The sequence below is a fragment of the Phalacrocorax aristotelis genome, chromosome 2 (assembly GCF_949628215.1).
Source record: "Phalacrocorax aristotelis chromosome 2, bGulAri2.1, whole genome shotgun sequence".
Lineage (NCBI taxonomy): Eukaryota > Metazoa > Chordata > Aves > Suliformes > Phalacrocoracidae > Phalacrocorax > Phalacrocorax aristotelis.
Window position 1 is genome coordinate 32547554 of NC_134277.1, and position 12126 is coordinate 32559679.

Below are 12126 nucleotides of genomic sequence, written 5' to 3' on the forward strand. Positions count from 1 at the left end.
GAACTTTAATCCTTGCTATTTCAAAAACCAAAGTAAATAATGTATAAAAATTTTAATGTTCTCCTTAGAAATTGAGAAGCTCATTGCAGACTTGACTGACAAAACTCGTCTTAGACATATATATACACACACGCACACGCTGTATGACCGTGTTGCAGAGTTGAACACTAAAAATTGCCAATTGAGCATGACCATAAAGAATAGAGACTTTCCCAACTAGTTTGAAAATGTACCTACCTCAGTTATCCCCCAAACACTTTTTGATTTGATTTATGTCCTGCTGCTTTAAAAGAAGAAATGGGCCAATATGAAATAATGCACATACTTGTATAGTGGATATTTATACCCAAAATAAACTTTCTCTTGAGAGGATATTTTTAAAGCAGCATTTCAAGGCTCCTGGCAATGGTTAGTTAGAAAAGTTAGTTATTTATTTAGAATAAAAGTTCTCAGAAATTCTTTAACCACCAATATTTAGGATGCTGGGAGTAAGCTTAGTAATTCAAGTTTCTCCCTTTCCCCCAAATTACTTTTCATGGCATATAACATTTAGTATTCATACATGCAGACGAATGCATAGTATGCATTAAGGCAGAGAAAATGATATTTAAGAAATGTATGGGCTATTTTAGAAGGGATGATATGTACACACAAAGCAATTCGACTTACTACCTGCTGTTGAGTCTAATAAGCCTCAAAACAAAACACATTGCCTTGTCTAATTAGACTTTCCCTCTTGCACCTACATTTTTAATATTTCACATACAAATATCAACAATTTATGACTTGCATTTTCTCCAACAATGAAGTAAGAAACACTGAATAAATACTGTTTTCCCTCAAGATATGTAGTACTTCTGTTATACAGACTGTGAAATGGAAAAACATACTCGGAGGCTGAATATGGTCTGTGACTCCTAATTTTTTCATTAAATGTAAAGACCTCTTTGCAATGATGCATCTGAAGCTTCAGTCTAACTAATAGACTGAAGCCCACCATTTTAGATTCAACCACAGATTTTTTAAGGAAGTGGCAAACCATTGCTGCTAGTTGAGAAAATGAAAATTAGTCCCTGGGAGAGGATACAATCAATGGTGTGTTAATCTAACCTTCAGCTGTTAATGATTTGCACTACTATTTCCCCTGATGCTGTGGTTCTGCTGAAATATTGTTTTAGCAGTTTCTGTCAGCCTTCCCTACCTTTTTTCTGCCTGAAAGGGAAAGGCTGAAGTGAAAGTCTTAGCAACAGATTTTGCATGTGCTTTTTCTTCTTTTTTCTTTTTTTTTTTTTTTCCTGACCCAGTTCTTTCACACCATGGAAGCAGAAGACAGAAGGGTAAACTGTTCTGTTTTTTCAGTTCAAGCCTTTTTAGCCAGTCTATTATTCACAACTCCTCTTACTTACAAAAGAAGTGTTACACTAGGCAGTCATCATTATAATTCTTATATTAACATGCGATTAAATAATTTAGGAAGTCTGTTTTTTGCCTGCTTGTTTCATATTCAGCCAGAAGGTTAAAAGCTTTACAGAATTTTTGGAAAGAACTACTGAGGAGGGTCTTGTATTTCCAGCCATGAGAGCCACACAAGCAACCTGGAAGGGACTTCTTGTGATGGTGTAGCAATGAGTAAGTGTACCGATCCTGCAGATTTGCCTGATCCTGTGAAGTCTGTGTCCTTAAGGATCATTTGGTTCACTCAGTCGAAACAACCTTGCAAAATAATTCTTATTCGAAAGAAAACTGCAGAGCCCGCAAGCCAAATTCTGCAGCAAAGTACTGAGTGCCAAAATAATAAAAGTACTCGGCACCTTGCAAAGCTGCGTTCCACACACGCAACACTAGTTCTCTTAGCAAGCTTTTCTTCCAGGAATAAGTGCATCTGAAGCATTTTAGTATTCTTAAAATAAACCCAAAAGGCCTCGCAAAACTCTTCAGACTTACATGTATCTCAGTCTCCTTCTTTAACTTAATCAGACCTGAATATTTCAGATTTTAAAAAATAAGTATTTAGCTAAACCTGTGAAGTGTATGACTGTCTAGAAAATCTCGGTTAAGTTGAAGAGGCACCATTTGAACTATTTCAATATTAGCAGCAGGCAATCTAGAGTAAATCTTTATCAGGTTTGTGTGTTGGTGCATACAAGTCTAACGTATTGATAAATATTTAATTTATTACAGCCTAAAATATAATGAAAAAAATCAGTGTTTCTCCTTCAAGATCATGCTCACAAATCATATGAAAAGAAAAAAAAACAAATTTGATTATAGGTTGTACACTAGCTGCAAAAACAGCTTCACAAAATTCTCAAATAACATAGACATTATGTCTGAATATTTCTCATGCTGAAAGCTCCCGCCTCGTATTTGCAGATACAGGAAGAGTTTTAGAGCATGTCTCTAAGTTATATTATTTATCAAACTCCTCAAAAGGCTTCATTTGTGATATTTACTACTGATAACTTAGAAAATCCATCACAAGTTGTCTTTGTATCTAATTTAAAGGCACAGACATAGACCTTGTCAAAACTTTTATGGATTAGAAAGTTTTTTTAAAAAATCAAGTAAATGTCAAATGTGCAATAGATTACAAAGTGAGTGATTTGTACGTTTCAGAAAATGGGTTCTATTCACCAGAAGGGATAATATTTTTTGTTGCTGTGCTCTTTTAATCTATTTTATGAATAACATGGATTGAAAGAGAAGATTTCCAGTAAAATTTGCAATGATGAAAACCAGATCTCTAAGTAACAAAGACAAAATTTCATGGATTCAAGCTTTCAGGACGACTAAATGTACAATCCATGTATTTCTATGTGGCCAAATATAAGAACATATTGCCTATGAATAAGGAATGTAAGCCACAGAATCTAAAAAAATATTTGGGGATGAAGGATGGCTCAAAGGACCTGGGATATATAAAGGGAGGAACAACAAGTAGAAATAGAGAACAAATGACTTCATTATTTGGCACTGATGTAGTAATTTCTGAAATATGGAGTGCACTTGAGACATCAACACTAAGAAGGCTGAAAATCTGCAGAGGATTCAGAAAAAGGACTGTGGGAATAACTGAAAGACTCGAAAATACACCATATAGTAAAATTAAAATAATAGAAACTTTTCTTCATGTAATGAACAGATTATACGGAATTTGATGGTAATCTGTAAATTCATACATGGGGAATAGAAATGTAATCCTATTCTAACAGCAAAGATGTAATAAAATCTATGATCTGGAAGCTCATACCATGAAAAGGCAGCTCTAAATCATGATATTCTTTAGAGGTAATTAGAGCTCCTGAAAAACATTTGGGGTGATTTATATAAAGAATTTGCTGGATTCCCTGTTACTGGATATTTAGTAATCCACATTGGATACGTCTTTAAAACACATCTCTGTTCACCATGAACTAATTCAGGTAAATTTTATGGCCTTTACATTGCAGAGTAGGTTAGATGATCATGTTTGCAACAATGCTCTCGGGCATTAAAATTCACTGAAGTCAAACACAAGATTATGACTGAGTTCAAAGAAGTTTGGATCGCATACATATTCACAATTTGTATTCTTCCTTCTGAAGTTTAATGAAAGAAAGCTCAGACTTTAACATACAGTCTAACATAAGATATGGTCAAGTCAGCTGAAGTCCCAAACCAGCAAAAGGTGACAGCCAAGATCAAATATAGATGAATATAATTGGAGCTGGAAAATATCCTGCAAGTATCATATTTACCCTTACAGATTAGAAAGACATTTACACTCTTTATGCAACTTCATTTTAGCAAAGTAAGATCCAGATGCTTTGTTTAATCATTTTGGGTTAGCAATAACAGCTTCAATATATAATTCTCTTTTCTTCCTTCTTAGTGATTAGAAAAAACCTTAAGCTAATAACACGTATACTTACTCTGGCAGTCGAGACAGGATACCTAAAGAAAGAGAACTTATGCCATCATTGATTCGACCTGACAGCTTACGCTTCTGAACCCAGCTGACAACAAACTCCAGTCCAATAAAAGCAATGAAGAACGGAATACTCTGAAAAAGAGTTTGAAGAAAAGAAGTCACAACACAAATAGAATTAGATCCACCTTTCCTAACAGCAGTTTATGTAGCCAGATACTTCTCGGGTTGGCTGGCACCTTACTAGCTGCTACTGTGATACAGCTCTGCATGGACCTTATGGATCAGAACAACCAAGGCTACCATTTAATCCCCAAAACCAGCATAAATCCAGTGCACTAACCTCCTTCCATATTATTTTCTTTTCTATCTTCTGCATATAAATTGTTAAATGGAATCAAAACAAAACACAAAAGACTTTCCAAACTCATATTTCTCATAGTCAAGTAAATCAGTGACAGCAGCAACATTTGTGGACTCCTCTAACCACAAGGTAAAACAGAATCTGCTTTCGATTTGATACGAAAGTGGTTTTTGACTGTGTTCAGCCACTGAATTTGGCATCAAGCAATATTATCTGAAAGAGATATTAAAGTGAGTTTCTTTTTACTCGGCATTTCTGTTGCCATGCTTTTTGCTGCAGATAGCAACAGCTCTTCTGTATGCGTTTTCATCAGAGAACCCAGTAACTATGCAGCTCTTTCCAATTTGGGCCATACAGCATGTTCTTTTTCCAGACCAAGTAGCAATGACACAATGTTCCCTTTCTTTTTTTTTTTTTTTGTATGTTCTATTAACTGTAAAATAATTTTCTGCCTTTCTGAAGAAAAGCATAATGATGAGTGAGACAAACATTTCTCACTCAGAACACTGCCTCAGTCTAGGATTCAATTCACATTGTCCATCTTGCATCCCAGATTAGCTGGCAAGTTGAAAACCCACACGAACAGCACCCAGTAGAGAAAGGTATGTCTGTGACTAGTGGTAGAAGTGGTAACATCATTGTGATAATACCATGTTTCATCAATGGAGAAGGACTGTTACAGCTATTCTCAAATTTTCATCAGCATAGGCAAGAAAAAAGGATTGACCAGTAGTAATTGGAAAAGCATATGCTTTTTAATGATGCTGGAGCCCTGCACTTCATGGGCAAAAGGAATGATGAGGCAGTGGCAGCATACCAGCCACCACCACCAAAATCCAGAAGGCTTGTGGCAAGGAAAATAGGAAGCAGCACGCGAACTTTTCCTTCAACTGCCTCCCTCGCTCTGTGCAAAACTCTTAGGTGACCTTGGAAACATTCAGACAACTCTTTGGTGGTATTAAGGAGTAAAATTCCCACCATGTTTTGCAGGGCTAGAGAAACACAAGACCAATGAGACTTTCTGCACCATTATAGGAGACATCATGCTGCCAAACTTCCCTCTTAGTCTGCTGCTGCTGCCCCCTTCAAGTGACCTGCAAGCCATACAGACACACTGAAACCCTCCAAACTGCACTGCGGTAGAAGAGAGGCTGTTCCTGCCTATAGCCTCTGCAAATGCCATTGCATTTTGGAGGGTGCTTATTTTTGTTGCCAAGTGAGATATGATCCGGCAATTCCTACCAGGCTGGGACACTAAAGAGACTAAGATGGATATAGACCAGATTGCTCAGTCAAAGAAGAATGGGATGATTCAAACCATGCAAGCAGCAAGAGATTTATAGCGTCTAGGAAACGTGAAAGTTCATAAACTTCAGCAGCTCAGGGTTAGGTTACAATAACAGATGAACAGAGATTAATATCAACATGGCATTTTTTAATTTCGATGCCTAGCTTGCTCTTTAACCACATTTCAGGTATCTGAAAGCCTGCTTGGGGTACACACTAACTGATGATATAAAAAACTTTGAAAGCAAAGGAAGGCCTATGGATAAAGCCTAAACAGCACCCAAGAAAACCAAGTAAATCTTTGGATACTTGAAATCAATAAGAAAGAAAGAAATAAAAAACAAACCTCACAACCTTCCATTTGAAATCATTGAAACATTCTAGGAAAATATAAATACTCCTTGTTTTGCTCTAGCTGTTTCATTTCTAAACAAGAGTTTTAATGTACCTTTCTTAATTTATATAATTAAAGAACAGATTCCTAACTTATCAAACAAGGGTTGATGACCACAGCTGTACATTCCAGCAAAGATAAAAGGGTCTTACTAAGAACAGCTAAGAAACACTACACGACAACACTAGGGGCCAAGTCTAGCACAGACTACAGGCAGTTTGAAGTTACGGAACAGCAGAAGCTGCAGAGCAAATTGAATGGGCTCAGGACAGAAAAAGTGGGGTGCTTTATTCATTAAACGAAAATAGTGAATAGGAAATATACGATGCCTGTATTCTATGTGGGGATTTGCTTCACCTAGCAACCTCTGAAACGGTTAAAATACTTGACTTTATACTAATACACACTAATATAACTTCTTTCCCATTGACTTCATTAAATATTTTCTTCCCACTGTGAAGCTGTGAGACAGCCAAGCATTTGACAGCTCTTTTTGACTCACAAATAGGGAGTCTGATGGCAAGGAGGACAGAGAAACACTCAGACAGCCTTAACCTCCTGCCCATCAAGGAGCTTGCAAAAGGAAAGATTTATGGCATGCCTCTTAGTATCTAAGAAATTACTACCTCTCCTCCATGCACCCACATTAAGCTTTGTCCAAAGCAGATCACAGGGATCAGCTATGTGAAAACTACTATGTATTATTTACGTGACAGTAACATCTAGCAGCTATTGTCATGGAGCAGGATCATACCATGTTCGATGCCATACAAACAGATGGAAAAGACACTCCCTGTCCCAAACAGCCTACAGTCTAAGGATGAGATGTAAGACAGCAGAAGGATAATGCAAATAATTCAGGAGAAAAAGGAGACAGTCAGTAAGACAGACAATACTCTCGCTGGCTTCATTTTTTTTTCTCCTTTCTTGTTTGAGTTAAAATGACAATGAAGACATTTAAGGAACCTGCTGAGGACAGGTAGCTCTGCAAATTTTTCAGGGATTGCCCCTACAAACAAAATGGCACAAAGTTAAGAAATAGCTGCTGTTGACATCACAGGTCAGAGACTGTGGAACCAGAAGCTGGATCCTTTTAATATCTTCTGGTTTATAAATGTTTTACCCTCTCTCTGTTTCCAGTTTCTTTCCCTTCACCCAACACCAGAAATACTTAATGGAGATTCACATTAGCTTGTGGTTTTCTTAAACAACTGATCCATTACTTGAAAGTCTTACTCTGAGTGCTGAGTAGGAGGCATTCCCTTATATGTAACCAACTCCTACAGGATGCAAAGGACCGTTTAAAATCAGTTTCTCCTTTATACAGTTGCAAAAAATAATATTCGAAGTTGAAACTCAGCATAAATTCATGGTTTTATTGCAAGTCTTGAAACAGATTCTGTTTTCTTAAAGTCCCAGGTCCTTATAACATACGGATCTCAACTTTAAAACTAAATACGAAGGTTCTGTGCTTCATTATGTAGAAGCAAAGCCTAAAATGTGAACTGAGTACAAATGTGAACTTAAACTTTAGACTCTCAAAATCAGAGAGTAAATAGAAAGGAAAAACAGTGATTATTAAATTTAAAGCTTTCATTTGGGTGCTTTCACTGTTCAGAAGGAACAGTGCTTTCTTCCTGAGTCTGACTCATAAAAGTCTTTACTGAGCACAAGTGATAATTTCAGAACGTAGCAAGGAGAAAAGTTAAGTTGTGTGGTTCATGAAAACTATATTCGGCAAGCAAAAAGCAGCACTCCATCTGTCAATCTGTAGATTATGACAGAATCAAAAAAACAGAGCATGCAGAGCATCTTATATCTATAGCAAAGAAGATGCTTGTGAAAGGACAAGGCAAGCATCAGTGTACATTGTAAGAGTCATGATGTTCTGCTCTGGAGAAAGAAAATTGACTTACACGTTCCTTTTCTCTTCCTAGAAATAATGGAAAATCAAAGGTTTCAAATTCTACATGACAAAAGCTCTCGTAAAAATAAATTCTGTGATTACGTTCCAGGACTTGGACAATTTTTCCCAGAATTTTGGAGATCAGTTGGAAGGGTGACTTTTCCTTGGGCACTGCTGCAGAGCTTTGCTACTAGTCACTGGTAGCTGATCAGCTCATGTTTTAAACAGGACTTGGGGCCTTCACGTACAGCTCTGCCAACATACAGAGCACAATGCAGGGACCGGGCACTGTCCTCCCTCTGAAAATGGAAGTAATATAACCACAGCCAGAAAGTACACCACACAAGTTAAGCTAAGTTATTCTGTTCTTGAAATCAGAGCTGCTTCACCCATTGCTGTCATTTGCTCCCCGATGTAACAGCACAGCTAACTCTAGCTCAAAGGAGCTACTCGTACGAAGCGCATATATTTCGTAAATCACCAAAGTGCTCAATATTGCAGATCACTACAAACATAAATATTTGTCTGAATTAGGAAGTTCTTCCACCCGTCTCATATTGGAAGGTGCATATCCCCACAACTGTAGTCATGTGATCCAATGTACTAGAAATACCCTCATCCATCTGATACATGATAGATCACAGAGCTGAGATTTAAATCCTGCTTCTATACGCTGTCTCAGAAAAAACAACAAAACCTGTTTAGGAGACACTAATGTAATCAGTAGTTTGTTTCACAACGAATCATCATTACTGTCTTTTAAAGCGAATTATTTGAGCTGAGGCCTTCATTTATTACCAGCTCTACATTAGAATTTCTTTTATTCTGTGTTGGGCTGAGGTCAGACATCCACTTCTGTATTTGTACCAACTCAGGGGGTTACTACTCCAAGCCCCCCTTGAATGGTTCATCAGATCACTATTAAATCTAGCCCTGCTGAATCCAATAGATGTCCTGCTCTTGCAATTGTTTCTGCAACAGTCCACACAGTCCAGGAGAAGCTGCCAGACTAGTAGGTCAAATAAACAACAGTGACAAGCAGCTGGAGAGGGACTGTAGATGGTTACCTTCTGCCCACAAACCCATGGCCAAAAGAGGAGTGAACACTGCCTAAGCTCAGACCAAAGCCAAAGAGGTAAGACAGCTATACCACTAAAAGACTTTTACACACCCACCTAACCAAGCACCAAAAGATCTCTTCTGGCAACAAATGCACTGGGGGGGGGGATTCTAGTGCAACTAACCCAAAATAGCAATTGTAGGAAAGTATAACCATAATGGGAAACATTTTTTAGTGTAGTTTTTTTGCAAGACACATATTCCCTTACAAACTTATCACAATAGTGCTCTACAACAGGAGAAGCCTGCAAGCACTTTTATAACGCAAAACATTAAGACTCCTTCCACAAACTTTTACAGTTGTGTGCCCAGTAAAAGAAATTCCAGGTTTGGCAAAGGTCTGAGCTGAATATTGCACAGGACTCCATGGGAGAAGAAAGCACAGGGTTGTTAAGGAATGCTGCTGGCAAGAAAGTGAATGATACTCGGTTGGAAATGCGGGAACAGTAAAAGGGATTGGGATAGGCAATAGACAGAGCTGGAGGGAGAGATCAGCTGATGAGACAAAACCATCAAGCTCCAGACAGACTTCCTCAATCATGAAGCTATAGCTTAGCTGCAAAACACCTCTGAGGAAAGCACTCCATTGACCAGACGCTGCACATTAAGGCTGAGTTTGCAGCAACTGGCTTCTTACCCTATCCAAAAATGCAATGTTTGCTGGTAACAGCCATCAGCGAGGGGCTGCTGCAAACTGCAGTTCCCAGAAAGCCGCTGACGGTGCTGCACTGCTCTGCGCAACCCACAACACCCCCATTGCAGCTCAATAGCAGCTGCTGCACGGCAGTCCAAGGTTTCCCAGAGGAATTAGTCAAAACTAAGAGGACCTTCTGTAAAAAGTGTGGATCTTCAGCAAAGCTGGACTGAATTTACTTTGACAAGGCCAAAACAGTGTTTATCTGCTGTCTCCATTAAAAGCTCACATTGGTTCCAGGTTCAGCAGGAGCTGGGTGCCAAGATATGTGCAATAGGTAGGACAGGAGGGAGCAAAGGTACCTTCATGGAAGTGGATAAGCTGTCAGGGCAGGAGACACGGGAGGGATATGCTGCTGCCTGGTGACAAGGGACTTCTCACCCTTGACCTCTGTACTCTTGCCTTGGAGCTTTAGCAGACAGCACTGTCCCAACACAAATATTTGTTCTCATTCTCTTAAACAACCTTTTTTTTTTATTTTAAATATGAATAATTTTTTTTTCTTTCTTGACTGAGCTTGTAGCACTCATCTCCAGGGCACAGACAGACCTGACTTTTTGCTTGCTTTAAGAACCGTAACAGCCAAACACAGTATTGTGTTTTCTGGTTACTCAGTTCAGTTTGCTGTCATTACATCCAGCAGCACTGACAATGCTGGACATTATATCCAGCAGCATCAACCCTCAGATATCTGGGGTGCTTCTCTGAAAACTTTAGCTCTTGGTATCGGGGGAAAGCATCTGAGCCTTCATTTAAAAGACATTAAAATAGAGAGCACGGGTGCCTAGGCAGTTCACACCGGCAGCTGGCAGACAGAGAGCCCAGGAGTGAAAGCAGACAGAGGAAGACAGGTATTTAATCTTCATTTAGGTGCCCTTTTGCGGGTACTGTTTCCGTGGGCGGCTTGAAAAAAAGGCCTGCGGCAGCTGGGCGCTCGGTGGGCGGAGGGGACGGCCGAGGATGCCGCCGGGGAGGGGAGGGAGCGCTCACCTTCTCCACGTAGTCGGGCACCTCCTCCACCGTGCGGAAGGAGCTCTGGCCGGGCGGCAGCAGGTAGAAGAGAGCGCGGAGCTGCTGCCCCGGCGCGGTGGCCGGCGGGCTGCCCGCCTCGCTGCCCATGGCCCGGCTGCCAGCGCCCCGCACCGCGCCCGCAGGTGCCCCGCACCGCCTCCCACGGCCCCGCACCCGCCCCCCGCACCGCCTCCCCTGGCACCGCACCGCCTCCCACGGCCCCGCACCCGCCCCCCGCACCGCCTCCCACGGCCCCGCACCGCCCCTCCGCACCGCCTCCCACGGCCCCGCACCCAACCCCCGCACCGCCTCCCACGGCCCCGCACCCGCCCCCCGCACCGCCTCCCACGGCCCCGCACCGCCCCTCCGCACCGCCTCCCACGGCCCCGCACCCGCCCCCCGCACCGCCTCCCACGGCCCCGCACCGCCCGCTCCCAGGCGCGGCGCCGCGCTCGGGCTTTTCGCTCCACCCGACGGCCTTTCTTCGTTACCCCCCCGGCGCTGGGAGGCCTAAAGGGTGCTTTTGGGAAAGCCTTGAATTTCGTATTTCTCTTTGAATCGTGCTGCTTTGGAGGTTTTCTTGGGTTTTTTTTGTATGTGCCGTGACATGCACCGCCCGCTTCTGGGAGTCGAGAGAAAACCCTCGCACAGCTACCCACTGCCTGTCCCAGTTCCCTTCTCACCCTCAAAAATCCCTAAACAGGAGAGCTCGAGCTATCCTTTTTCAGTTTCAGGTAGGTTTCTAAAAAAAAAATGCTCAGGTTTTGACTTTTGCATAAAATGCAGAATTCCATAAAATTAACATGTTAGGGTTTTTGAGAAATGAGCTGAGGTGCTCTGGTTGCCACCTTTGGTCAGCTGTGTCAGCCAGTCCAGTACTCTTCCCATTAAAAGGCCTTATTTTTTAACTTTTAGCAGGGTTTATCACAGCTCAATTTTATATAGATCCAATTAACGTGACTATGCTGAAGGTAGCCTCCAGAAGCCAGCTATTATGCTCTCATTTAGGAGTGAAAACTAAGGAAATATAAAGAAACAGTGAAAATAAATACATGCTAGGTCCTTGTAGAAAATTACTTTTAGAAATGGGAATAAGGTCAGGCCCTTCAGTGTGAAGCTCAGAAGCATGCGTTTCCTTGTCAAATGTTTGATCAATCAATCACACCTGATACGTTTGGCATTAGTACAAATCATAAGCTTTGTGATAAAATAGATCAGCAAGAAATAAAATAACACAATGTCCCAACAACCCCTTCATCTCAAACGTTCGGTTCTGCTTACGGTCCTTGCAGAAAAAATGGACTGTAAATCCTGCTGTAAAGGATTTTGCCACAATTTAAATCCTGCCAGTCATTAAATTAAGAAAAAACTTTCTACTTTGAAACAACCAATAGTTTTGGAAAGGAGCTATGACAGGTAATTTCAGCTGAAATTTCTGTTTAGA

At 40.7% G+C, this 12126-nt stretch overlaps 1 protein-coding gene across 2 annotated transcripts in view; it reads right to left on the reverse strand.

The window, feature by feature from the left end:
* Nucleotides 1–10857, reverse strand: part of AGMO (alkylglycerol monooxygenase) — a 194325-nt gene extending 183468 nt beyond the window's left edge. For both annotated transcript variants that reach the window (XM_075082949.1, XM_075082950.1), the window contains exons 1-2: nucleotides 10662–10857; nucleotides 3912–4042 (exon numbers count right to left, since the gene is read on the reverse strand). In XM_075082949.1, coding sequence (XP_074939050.1) covers nucleotides 3912–4042; nucleotides 10662–10790 — 260 coding nt within the window. In that variant the 5' untranslated portion in view covers nucleotides 10791–10857. The remainder of the gene's footprint in view (nucleotides 1–3911; nucleotides 4043–10661) is intronic.
* Between the last annotated feature and the right edge of the window lie 1269 nt (nucleotides 10858–12126).